The sequence below is a fragment of the Pelobates fuscus genome, chromosome 2 (assembly GCF_036172605.1).
Source record: "Pelobates fuscus isolate aPelFus1 chromosome 2, aPelFus1.pri, whole genome shotgun sequence".
In the NCBI taxonomy this organism is placed as follows: domain Eukaryota; kingdom Metazoa; phylum Chordata; class Amphibia; order Anura; family Pelobatidae; genus Pelobates; species Pelobates fuscus.
In genome coordinates, this window is record NC_086318.1 from 172,784,396 (window position 1) to 172,797,950 (window position 13,555).

The 13,555-nt window shown below is 38.4% G+C and overlaps 1 protein-coding gene across 2 annotated transcripts in view; it reads left to right on the top strand.

Annotated features, from left to right (window-relative positions):
* Nucleotides 1–13,555, top strand: part of PHF3 (PHD finger protein 3) — an 89,105-nt gene that overhangs the window by 46,579 nt on the left and 28,971 nt on the right. For both annotated transcript variants that reach the window (XM_063442963.1, XM_063442964.1), the window contains exons 8-13: nucleotides 1,579–1,735; nucleotides 1,998–2,114; nucleotides 3,614–3,742; nucleotides 4,860–4,992; nucleotides 5,781–5,973; nucleotides 7,666–7,822. In XM_063442963.1, the coding sequence (XP_063299033.1) occupies nucleotides 1,579–1,735; nucleotides 1,998–2,114; nucleotides 3,614–3,742; nucleotides 4,860–4,992; nucleotides 5,781–5,973; nucleotides 7,666–7,822 (886 nt within the window). The remainder of the gene's footprint in view (nucleotides 1–1,578; nucleotides 1,736–1,997; nucleotides 2,115–3,613; nucleotides 3,743–4,859; nucleotides 4,993–5,780; nucleotides 5,974–7,665; nucleotides 7,823–13,555) is intronic.

Sequence of the window (13,555 nt, forward strand, 5' to 3'; positions counted from 1 at the left end):
GTGTGATGAGCACACACTTTTATTAATAATTTGTATTTATTCAAACTTGTCTTGGTTAGCAAACTGGATAATTATATTACTGCACCTCAACTCATTTCCCATATCCAGTCTAATCACATTGTCTTCCAGCCCTTTTCCTGATTTTCTTTATATCCTATATAATCCCACCTCTCAGCTTTATTTTGCTTTAAAATAATTTCACCCCTTCAATGAATGCTCTTTTCTAGCCTCGATATTATTACAGTTTGAAACCCTATTCCTGGTACAATATTACGACTCTTAACGATGTTATGCCCTCCTTGTACTACTGATGGCTCATTTTCTTAAAAAAATAGCTTAATGGAAATTATATTCAGCATATGCTATTACCCATTGCTAGAATATTACTTGCATGGAAGGTTATTGTGTGTTATTTCCCACTCTGCTTAGACAATATAAAAGGCTGGGTTTCACTAATAGAATATTTCACCAACCTTTGCAGGGCAAGGTTAGCCATTACCGATGCTCAAAGCTGGCTAAACATTGGTGCAAATAGATTTTCTGAATGTCTGAAATGTAAATGGCGTCTCATTTTGCCATGTACAAGTCTGAGTATTGCCTTGGTTGAGCACAATGGGCAGTACGATTCACAAACATCAACATAATGAGGCCCTGCAACTTTAATTTCAGTTGTATTAAATGCTATTTTCCCAACAGATCTCAGCCACACCTTAGGTTGTCTGACCATCACATGCAATATAGTTTACAGATAACTGCAGAGTAAATCTAGCCATCAATCGGATTGCCATTGTTGCAAAATTTGCTACACTGCTCAGTCAACAGCTGCCAGCACACTCTCTTGAAAACACTTTGCATACTTTACACACACTTAACATGCAACGAAAGATATATAACTGTGTGGAAAGGTGATAATAGCCCACAGCAGTTAAATTAGTGGATAACTAAGATTAATTATAGGATAAATATATACCCCTTATCGGTGTTGGGGTAACTCAAATATATATATATATATATATATATATATATATATATATATATATATATATATATCTTGTAATACAGTTTAAAATTGAGAAAATGGGAATGGGTGAGGTAAATCACAAATAAATGGGCTCTATTAAGGAATGGGTGAGGTAAATCACTAATAAATGGGCTCTATTTAAGGTGAGCAGTTCTACTATTATATTTTGTGTGTCTTTAATCAAGATCTGCTACACTATATTCTACGCCATTATAAATTTCTGAAGCTTGTTCTTGACACATCATGGAAGAGATTTGGAGTCACCTCAGCACGGATCTGCGCTTGTGATTGAGTCGATCCCTTTGTGACTCTAACGTACGTGAGCGTATTTAACTCATACGTTTCACCATTTTCTCAGTTTTAAACTGTACTACGCTATATTTATCTTTTTATTTCTTTAAGCAATATATTTGCTTTGAAAAAAAAAAAACGGAGGAAGCCCACATGAGCCCAGTTTTTAGTTGAACAGCACTGTTCTACCTTGTTAACACAAAACAGTTTATGCTTGTGTTTAAATATGACTATTTCTTAAAACTTTTTTTTAAAATTATTATTAGACTTTCAGAATCTAGTTCTAAGATTCCTGAAGAAAGAGCTACAAAAGTTTCAGTCAAGATAGAAAAAGAGCTATTTTCCTTTTACCGAGATACAGATGCAAAATACAAGAACAAGTACCGGAGTTTAATGTTCAACCTTAAAGATCCTAAAAACAATGTAAGTGAATTATGTCATAAAAGTACATTTTATAAACTCCACGCATGACTTTCACTCCAGACTAGACTTTGCAAAACCTTTTTTAAGCATCACAGCTAACCCTGCCGTCCATTTTATGCTAAGTTTTATAAGGGCAGACCAAAGGCATTGGCACAGAATATACATAGTTCGCAAAAATGAGCAAAAGTTTGCTTCAGCATGTGCAAGGACCTTCAGCACATCCAGAAATATTGTAGTCTGATTTAATTTATTGTTATTACAGGTTTTGTTCAAACGAGTGTTGAAAGGAGAAATCACTCCTGATCATCTGATTAAAATGAGTCCCGAAGAGTTGGCATCCAGAGAATTAGCAGCTTGGAGGCAGAGAGAGAACCGACATGTAAAGTATTGTACTACTTATGATTTAAATTGATTGTTTTAACTTTTTGGAAGAAGAAAAAAAAAAGTTTAAACACATTCTCGGTTTATTTATATGTATGTGTTTTGAAGGAGCGAGTGTTCAAAAAAAAAGTTGCTATCATTAGCAATCATAATAAGTTCTAGTATAAAGTCTACCTCTGGCACAAAGTAGCAACTCCCACAAAGATGTATTTATTTATTCCTCATCTAAATGCCATTCTTTGAGATTTAAAGGTTCACATGTAGTCTGTATAGATGAAGCAAAGGCAGACCGCATCAGCAGTTCAGAATATAATGGAATTTTAATATGGTTGTCAAAACCTCAACCATCTAAGAAGTATTTTTGTCCAGTTTTTGTACTGCTGTATATTAATTTTAAATAAAATGCATCTTACAGTTATACAAGCAACTGTTTACACTTTCCTAGCTTTTGTTTTAGAATGCATGGGATAAAAAACTACCGTATATACTCGAATATAAGCCGAGGCCCCTAATTTTACCCCAAAAAACTGGGAAAACTTATTGACTCGAGTATAAGACTAGGGTGGGAAATGCAGCAGCTGCTGGTAAATTTCTAAATAAAATTAGATCCTAAAAAAATTATATTAATTGAATATTTATTTACAGTGTGTGTATATAATGAATGCAGTGTGTGTATGAGAATGCAGTGTGTATGTATGAGAATGCAGTGTGTGTGTATGAGTGCAGTGTGTGTATGAATGCAGTGTGTATATGAATGCAGTGTGTATGTATGAATGCAGTGTGTGTGTGTGTGTGTGTGTGATGCAGAGCCTTGGTGGGGGGTGGGCATCTTTATTTTTTAATTATTATTTTAATATATTTTTTTGTTTCATTAAAACAATTTTATTATTATTTTTTTTTTTTTTTTATTATTTTTTATTTTATTATTATTATTTTTTTATTGTTATTAATATATATAAATTTTTTCGTCCCCCCTCCCTGCTTGCTAGCTGGCCAGGGAGGGGGGCTCTCCTTCCCTGGTGGTCCAGTGGATGGGCACTGTGTAGGAGGGGGCTGTGGGGGCTGCAGAGAGATGTTACTTACCTCTCCTGCAGCTCCTGTCAGCTCTCTCCTCCTCCGCCGGTCCGTTCAGCACCTCGGTCAGCTCCCAGTGTAAATCTCGCGAGAGCCGCGGCTCTCGCGAGATTTACACTGTGAGCTGACAGAAGAGCTGAACGGACCGGCGGAGGAGGAGAGAGCTGACAGGAGCTGCAGGAGAGGTAAGTAACATCTCTCTGCAGCCCCCACAGCCCCAGTCTGTATTATGGCAATGTAAATTGCCATAATACAGACAATTGACTCGAGTATAAGCCGAGTTGGGATTTTTCAGCACAAAAAATGTGCTGAAAAACTCGGCTTATACTCGAGTATATACGGTAACTTTTTCTGCGTAAGCAACCCATTTTATTGAACGTTTGAAAATTTCATAATTTTGTATATTGGTTTTTACATCTATAGACCATTGAAATGATTGAGAAAGAACAGCGTGAAGTTGAGCGAAGGCCAATCACCAAGATTACTCACAAAGGGGAAATTGAAATTGAGAGTGATGCTCCGCTGAAAGAACCAGAATCCATGGACACTGAGGTGACTTCAAAAGTGACTTAAAGGGACACTCCACTGCCCAAATAAAAATATGTATATATTAAAATAAAAATCAATGCTTAGTAGATACACTGCCAATAAAAACATGCATGCATTTAATTATGTATTTTTTTTTATTGGAAGGATATCTAAAAACAGCTTGCAAAAGAACTCTTGTCTGTAGTCTTTGTGAGCCCTCCCCTTGTTCCCTAGCCCAGACTTTCTGTGGTTTTCCAAATACAGACTTTCCAATGTGGCTCAATTAGAAGTCTTTGCAAGGTAGGTGGTCTGGGCAATTGCCTGCTACCTGAGTTAAGTTTTGTTGAGCTAAGCAACCCGGAAATAACATGACTGGTTGTCTGACTGACAGCCAGGAAGATGTACCAAGGTCTACCAGACAGCCACTAGAGGGCTTCCAGAATAGAAACGGACCTCTGGTCCAGTATCTGACGCTGAACTTCCTCATGCTCATGAGGACATCCTGCATCAGATTTTTCTCTATAGGAAAGCATTGATTCATGCTCATCGCAGGTTGTCAGAGGGGGTGGGGCGTTGGACCAGCGCCAAGCGACAACAGCACTGTAATCAGGTGAGTTAATCAGGTAACCTTTTATTTACCGGGGCGGTGGGTGCAGAGGGAGCTGTAGTGCCTGGAATGCAATATGACCCTGCCCATTGTCCACGCCTCTCCCTTTTGACAAAAATGTCTTTCTAAATGGAAGGTAAATGATATAGCCCAGCCAATGAGAGATCTGTGTATACTGAGCTGCTGACATGAATCAACTCCACGGACAATCACTATCTTTCTCTTTTCTATATAGCAGTTCTAAGGGGAAAGGGGCTGATCATAAAAGAACAGTAGTTGTGGGCCAGAATCATGTTGGCAACTAGACTCATGCAGACATTTTATTAAAATAACTGAGTAAGTACTCTGAGTATGTCTTATAATGAAGTCGTTTTGCAAAAACATGGAGACATGGCTTTCTGCTTAAACTGCAGAAACCTGTAAAGTGGTGTATTGTATGTTCTATAAATAAATCTTCATTATTGTTCATAATTAATGAACATTTGTACTGTAACCAAGTTTTGGGAACTTGTTTCTGTTTTATTTAATTTCTAGGAAACCATTGTTAAACCAGTGGAAAAGGAAGAGGAGATTCAAAAAGAAAAAGATGTGACTCCTGAGTCAACATCCGATACTACAGGACAACATAAAAACCACCTATTTGATTTAAATTGTAAAATATGCACAGGTATTTGTAATACTCTCTCTCTCTTTATGTACAACTTAACCTAAAACATCAAGTTAAGTAAAATACGTTTCCAGCTAAAGTGAAAGACTTTTGAAATGTTCCTCTAATGTCTTTGGGCAGAGCAGATAGCAGTAAAAGTACAATAAAGTAGTATTTTAAAATAACAAACCAAAGAGTCAAGGGATGCAATGCAGCCTAGTAATAGTCAAACTGTACTCAAGACACAAAATGTAAAATATACAGGAAATATTTTTCCCAGTGAGGCTTAAAGGGTTACTTCAAGTATCATAACCACTATGACCTTTTTTTTGTTGTTGCTGTTTTGCAATGGTTTGCCCTCTTACCTAGTCCCACTAGGCTCCAATCCTCCATTAATAGCAGCTGAACCCTGTACAGCTTTTTGCCACTCGGTTAGTGTCCACCTCAATTGCATGTGCCTTTTCCCAAAACAAGTAATATATTTCACTCCCTTGACCTTGAAAATGAGTATAAGCATATTTAATGGCTTTCATACCAAAGTAAAGCATACACATGATTGGTGGGGAAGGGTTTAATACATGTAAATGGAAGTCTATTGCTATAGTACAGACAACCTAAATGTATTGGCATTCACAATGTTTATTTCTTTATTTTTTAAGAATAATGCTACTTCAAATGGCTTAATTATTTATTTTCGATTATTTTAAATGTTTAAAACCAATTGGTTTATGTTCTGCATGTTAGGTCTTAATATGTTTGTGTTTTTTAAATTTTTTATTATGGTTTAATTATATTTTCTTCGTATTAAGGTCGAATGGCACCTCCCGCTGAAGATCTTTCACCTAAGAAAGTGAAAGTTTCTATGGAAATGAAGCGTAAACTATCAGATGAAGCAGATAATGGTATTGAAGCTGTTTCTTCAACCACGACTGCTATTAATTTAGATGTTTTAGAAACAGAGAAACAAGAATTACCAAAGGAATCATTTTCTTCAGCTACAAGGTATCATTTATTTTTGCTGATAGGTCACTTGTGGTTAAAGTATGTGATTGTGTTGAAGTATAGCTTTTTAAAATGTATTTATTTTTTTTTTTGTAAATATTTCTTTTATTATGGCACATGTGATATGGGGTACAGAAAAGAGAGAGGAGGCATTGTGAGGTAACACGAGTTGATGATAACAATATAGTGAACAATACACCTCTAAGAAAGACTGCCATATTTTTTGTTTTTAGAAATGTCATGCAAACAGATTCATACAAGCTTGGTTAATAAAATAAAAATTAAGTATGCTAAACAACGCTTACGTTATGGTTACTAAAGTTAATATCAAGGGTAGGTTACATGTTAGGCAGGGAACAACTGTGAATATCCTGGTCAAATCTGATTGGGAACACGCTAAACATCACACAGAAGGCCCCTCAGGAAGTTAAATAATCTGCACAAGCTGGGTACACGCTATGACCAAAGCCCTCATAGTAAGTCGCTTAGGTGAACTGTTTGAAAAACTTCCTGTTAGCCCCGGCATCAGGCTATACATGAGTAGTTTAAGGGTACTTGCTTAAAATCAAGGTGAGAAATACAGAAAAATAGTGAAAATATTGAAAAAACATTGAAAAATTGAAAAAACAGCACCCGCATGCATTATGCAAAAGGAGACCTCTAGGAGGCAGTTAACTGGTGAAGGCATAAAACGACTATAATATCATTAATCATGGAGATTACTCATGTCCCGCTGCAAAACATCGCATTAGCCCTTTTAGACTGTCAAGTAGCCTTGTTACATTCTCTAGACCGTACAAGTCGTGTGTTCTAGTGTAGCATGAGATCTCATAACAATATATAGAACTTAACACGTAAGACATCCTTGCTAACATTTGCATTTAAAACGAGTGCCGTGCTATCAGGGCTGAAGGTCAAAGCATTATGTATCATGAAAACATGCGTAGAACACTATTTAAAGCGGAGTTCGATTACTGCTTAATATGGTATCTAGCAGAGAGTAGCTTAGTGAAGTTAAGTTGCCTGATACTGTTAGAGGGCGAACCCCAATAGGCAAATTAGAGATAGTGCAAGAGAGTGAAACAAAAGTAAAATGAAAACAAAAAGTCACAGGCAATACATCAATACCAAAAGCAAATGCCATGGTAGTAAGTGAGGCGGCTGCAGGAGCGTGGCTTGTATGAGGCCTGAGTCCATAATCTGTGGCATTGTCCCATGTATAACGAGTGCAGGCCTGTGTTTGGAGTCCCGAGCAGCTCACGCCTGCGCTGGCCAGAACAAAATAAACGAGGGATAAGGAGCTTCACTGGCTAGAATTATCAGATAAAATGTATTTATTTTAGTTGTACTATTATATGGTAAGACATGAAATCACAAGTGGCTGTGTAGCGTTGTGGCTCTCAACAATTTATTTTATTTTTAGAATATAGGAGCCAGAAATAAATGTCAGGAGCCAGGCACAATATTACTGTTTATTATATTATTGATTCAATGCTTTATTGGGGAGGGCTGTGTTTGCATTGTATGACGAGGGACACCTTCGCTGGAAATGGGTAAGTGATATATTGGTAGTGTTTGTGTAGTGGCTGAAAAATATAATTTGTCCTAATAATAATTGGAAAGACTGCTATATGCCGATTGATGACTAAATAATATCGAGTTCATTTTGAAGATGTCTTTTTATACTTGCAGCTCTGAACCCTTTCACATTGCTGATATAATTGAAGATGAATCCACTTTTTTGTCTCGGTTGAACTACATATGGAAAGGATTCCTTAATATGCCTTCCGTGGCAAAGTTTGTCATCAAGGCATATCCAGTATCAGGATCATTAGAGCATCTAACTGAGGTACCTGAGCACATTATGAAAAAAAAAAATATCTGAAGTAACGAATACTATATAATTACATACATTATTTTGTAACACATCAGTGGGTAATGGGTTTGGGCTGTTTTTGTCAAACCTATTGAAAACCGAGAAATGGCACTCGTAGCCTTATTGCACCAAAACGAGTATACACTGTAGTAGTTATGGTGTTTTGAGTGTCTTTAATTTTTAATTGTTCTGGAACTTATTTTAGTTTATTATTGTCCATTAACCCCTAAGGACACCGCTTCAAAAGCTTGTCTTACCTTTAAAGACACAAGCCATTTCTTCATTTTTTGTGGTTTGTGTTTAACCGCAGTTTGCATCTCTCGTAGACTTAGAGTTGTGGATAAAAGGCATATTGCACAGTCTGTTACTCTACATAATTCATTTTCTGCACTTTCAGAGTGTAATGGTGTTATGGAGACAGGCTCAGGTACTGAGTGTAGTGGTGTTATGGAGACAGGCACTGAGGGTAGTGGTGTTGTGGAGACAGGCTCGGGCACTGAGAGTAGTGGTGTTATGGAGACAGGCTCAGGCAATAAGGGTAGTGGTGTTGTGGAGACAGGCTCAGGCACTGAGGGTAGTGGTGTTGTGGAGACATGCTCAGGCACTGAGGGTAGTGGTGTTGTGGAGACAGGCTTGGAGACTATGGTGAGGCCTAATAGAAAGCAGTTGTTGTTGGGGGATTCCATCATAAGAGGTGTGGAGATGGACTATGGTGGTCTTGTGAGATGCCTTCACGGAGCTACTGCTCACAGAGACAGGAGACATATTTGTAATATTATTAGGCGAGAAAAGCAGGAAGGGGAATTGGATGTACTTGTCCATCTAGGGACAAATGACTTGGCTTGCACTGATGTTTCAGAGGTTAAGAAAGTTTTTAGTGTTTTTGCCAATGATATACGGCAGGTTGCTTCCACACTGTCATTCTCTGAAGTTCTGTCTGTGCATAACACTCAGAACGACAGGCGGATGCGTATTAGGGACTTTAACTTGTGGCTTGGTGAATGGTGTCGGGAGCAAGGATTTGGCTTTATTTCTCATGGTAGCTCTGTTTGGAATTGAAATAAACTGTACAAAAAAGATGGTTTGCATCTTTCTCAAAAGGGAACAAATGTTCTCAGTGAGCAGTTCAGAGGTTTTGCTAGGATGTATTTAAACTAGGAGGGGGGGGGGCAAAAGGGTGATAAAACATCAATCCAATTGCCCCCCAAAACAAGGACAGAAGGTGCCTTTAGCAAGTGTGTTAAAAAATGTCTACAAATGCTCGCAGTTTAGGGAATAAGATCCATGAACTTGTGGCAATAATGGCAACTGATAATGTAGATTTAGTCGCTGTTACTGAGACATGGTATAATGAGAAAAATGACTGGGACATAGCAATACCAGGGTACTCTTTATGTAGAAAAGACAGGGAAGGCAAGAAAGGGGGAGGGGTAGCCCTGTATGTGAAGGATAGCATAAAATCTAGCCTATTAAAAGTTGGTGAGGCGAACATAGAGTCCGTTTGGGATATGTTAAAATTTGGTAATCACACAGTAACTCGTGTAGGTGTGATTTATAGGCCCCCAGGACAAATAGAAGAGTTAGATAATCTACTAGTTGAGGAAATAGCTAAAAATTACAATGAAGGGGGAAGTTATCATCATGGGTGACTTTAATCTTCCTGATGTGAATTGGAAAACAAAATTAGCTGCTTGTGCCAGGAGCACACGTATTCTAAACTCCCTACTGGGATTGTCTCTAAAACAAGTCGTTTAGGAGCCAACTCGTAAAGAGGCTATACTAATTTAGTGTAAACAAATTTGGTATCAGATATTACTGTAAGTGAAAGTTTAGGATCCAGTGATCATCAGTCAGTGTGGTTTAATATAAGAACAGTGACTGAGTCACACCACACTAAAACAAAAGATTAAGACTTTAAAAAAACAGACTTTTCTAAAATTAGAATATGTGTAAAGGAGTCATTATCAGATTGAAACAATTTAAATGGAGAATTTAAAGGTAATCAACACAGTAAAGGAGGAGACCATATTTAAAAGAAGAAAAACTACCCCACCAAGGTTTAAAAATAATATCAGGAAGTATTACTTTACTGAGAGGGTAGTGGATACATAGAATAGCCTTCCAGCTGAAGTGGTAGAGGTTAATACAGTGAAGGAGTTTAAGCATGCGTGGGATAGACATAAGGCTATCTTAGATATAAGAGACTAATTATTAAAAAGTATTTTAGAAAATTGGGCAGACTAGATGGGCCGAATGGTTTTTATCTGCCGTCACATTCTATGTTTCTCTATCATTTATTGCACCAACAAATATTATATACTGTTTTTTTAGAGGGCAAAAGGGATTTAATTCGATGTCACATACACATAGATACATTCTAATTAATTATATATATAAAAAAAAGGCCAAAAAATGAAAAAACGTAAATATTTTTTGTTCACAGTTTTGGCAATAATAGCGTGTGCATAATATGTCCAGCTTCGGAAAAGTATTTCAAAATAAATTAATTTATGTGTCTTGATTTATAGAGCACATAAGATGTATAGGATTTCAGCTTATTTTGAAAGTTACAAGTCACAAAATACAAGTACTAAAATAAAATTTCAATTTGGATCAATTTTATAAGTTGGTATGTTTGTCTTGTAAGTTTAGTAGCCATCACAGAAAACAAAATTGCCACACAAAAGTATATTTTTATATAAAGTAGACATCACAGGCTATTTACCTAAGGTTATTTTGACACTTTTTTACATTTCATCACCATTCTCTGCTAAATATTGTTTTTTTTTCCCCCTCTATTTTGGCATATACACATATAACAAGGTTTTTGTAATGTGTATTTTGTAAAGCTGGTGTGTGCTATTCATGCACAGAACCCCATATTGTGTTCAGCTACATCTGGCACTATTCTATGAAGATACAATGCCATATAAGAAACAAGGCTATCTTATGTCTCATTTTGGGGTATTCTAGCAGTTTGACTGTTCAAATAACCCCACAAAGTGCTTTCATTTGATAAAGCAGACACCCCAGGGTATCTTACATGGTGTATATTGTGCCTTAACTTGTCACCTTTTTTTTTTTTTTTTTTTTTTTTACCAATTTATGTCAATGTTTGTAGTGAGGAAAACAAACAAAATGGAATTTTTACATACATGTTGCATTTTTTTTTTTATTCTTTATTTTTGTTGTGTATGAATAAGAATAACAAGCGCTTGTCTGCAATGCCACAACAGCATTCTCCAACATTTTGAAACATACAGATTTGTTAGCTGTTATATAGCATTTAGATGGAACGTACACATTTTTATATTAATAAGGCAGGCTAGGTACATGTAGGTAATTCGCATTAGTCATAATGAGTTACAACTTCATTTGGTAACAGTAGTTTAGGGTTAACGTTTCTATTGCATGTCATCGCTCATAAGTAGTTTGTATGTTAAACTATGCTTTACTAAGCTTTAGTTTGATGTGTCAGGGAAGATTACAAATGCAGGTGTATATACAGATTGACTTACTGACATATGATAAAATAGTAAGGTAACAAGCCTAACTGACTCAGGTGTTTAAGGTAATATGATTCTAAATGTGATTTCGCTTATAAGCAACCAGTGCACAATTTAGCTTATAACAATAAAAGGAAAAGATAGTGAGTAGATAAGACACATTAATAAAGACATTGTCAGACATATTCAGCTTACGGACTAAGATGTCAATATACATCCATGCACGCTGTTAAAATAAATGCCTAACTGAGCGAAACAAAAACATAAACTTAGCATATAGGGCGAATAGGGCATATAAGCCATTGGGTTTCCGCTGGTCCACATAACTATAATAATGAAATTGAATGCAATCAACGCATCACGCTGGTAAAATATATAAGTGAGTACAGTGTGCTAATTAATTAAGCAGGCTAATGCAGGTAAATTAAGTAAGCTATACAGATAACGTCGCTGTGCTATCTGGACGTAGAGTAACCTCACTATGTATTTTAAACACAAAATTAGGTTTACTGTGAATTAAACCACTGGGAACAAGTTTCAAAATGAAAAATGAAAGAAATTAATTAAAACCATGCTCAGCTGCAGTAAAGAGTCCTCGGCAAACAACAGTTAGACATGACAGCAGTATAGTTAAAAGAAACAGATGTCCCAGTGAAACGTAAACTAGTTGTTGGACACAGGTAGCCAGTGTATATTAGGCACTCAACCAACTCCAGATCTCAAGGCCCGCTGCCTGGTGGTAGGGATTCGCTCAGCGATGTGGTGTAGCCTGCCGCTCCATGAGATGCAGGATGGCGTTGCAACCGCAAGGTCAGAGCTCCGCTGCAGTGAGGTGATTCTGATAGTGTGAGGTAATATGCTTAAGGAGCTAGGCCGTTGGCGCGTTGTGTGGGTCTCCTGGATCAGCAACCTCCCATTCGTGTGCTGTGGAGTGGCTTCCCGCCTGCGTCTCACGCTGGTAGCAAGCCTCACTGCCTCCCGGTCTTCGTTACCGACGATGCCACAAGCTTTCCTGGGTCTGCGGGCCAGCCCGGCTGTCTCACTCCTCTGTGGGTGAAGGCGGGTGTGTGCACCCAATTCGTTTGTCTGCCCTGCCGGCAATCGTTGTCTGCGCGGCCAAGTGGCCACTTGGAAGGCCAGAGATGGGATCTCGTAGTGGCGTCGACGGGTGGTTGGCCTAATCCACAAGGCCACTAGTTGTGCTGCCTGCCGGTAGGTCACCCCCCTGTCCAACAGCGTTGTGCAGAAGTTCAGGCACAGCCGGTCTAGGGCCTCCAGAGGGTGGCATGGGGCACGGGCGACTGTTGTCTTTTCCCTAGGTCCTTGCTGGGCGGCCATTTTGGTTAGGCCTCAGGTGCCTCGTGTGTGAATCAGCGGGGGGTGTGCTGCTGGTGCCGGGATAACCCTCACCGGGGGGGGGGGGTGGAGGAGGAAGGCCTGTAGGTGGTCCTCCGCAAAGTTAGTATTGGCCCTCTAGGAGTCCCAGGCTGGGTGATCGGCTGTCTCACCCACGCCCTTACCTCCTCTTAGGCCTCTAGTCAGGCTTGTAGTCGCTGCGGTAGGCCCCGACGATGCAGCCCGCTTTCTCGGCGGCTCAGCATTACAGGAGTAGTCTCTATACGGTCTAATCTGCAGCCCCTATCAGGGTGGTGCTTTTTGAGTAAGATTATAATGTAAAATTCAGTTTTATGTCGCTTAAAGTGTGAGTTCAGGCTGGAGCTCGTGCTGCACACGTCTGATCAGCTCCACAGCCAGGCTCCGCCCCCCTACATGTTGCATTTTTGCGCAGTATTTCTTACACTTAATATCTACCACTGTCATAAAATCCTCCTAAATATGCTCAGTTACATCTTTTGATAAAACAATATGCCCAATGTATGACCTAGACACTTTTTTGTGAAGCTACAGTGCTGTGAAAGAGACGTGACATGTTCAGGTTTTTAAGTGTGAATTTTCATGGAGGGTTTTGATGCGTCTGTTTCCGACTTTGGAGTACTTTAGCAGGCTACATATTCCAGCTACACAATGAAGGCATACAATTTCTTAAAGGGACACTATAGTCACCTGAACAACTTCAGCTTAATGAGGTTGTTCAGGTGAGACCTATAGCTCCCTGCAGCCTTTCTGAGAAAATACAGTGTTTACATTGAAAGCTAGGAACACCTCCAGTTGCAGTCACTCAGAGTGAACCAGAGGGACT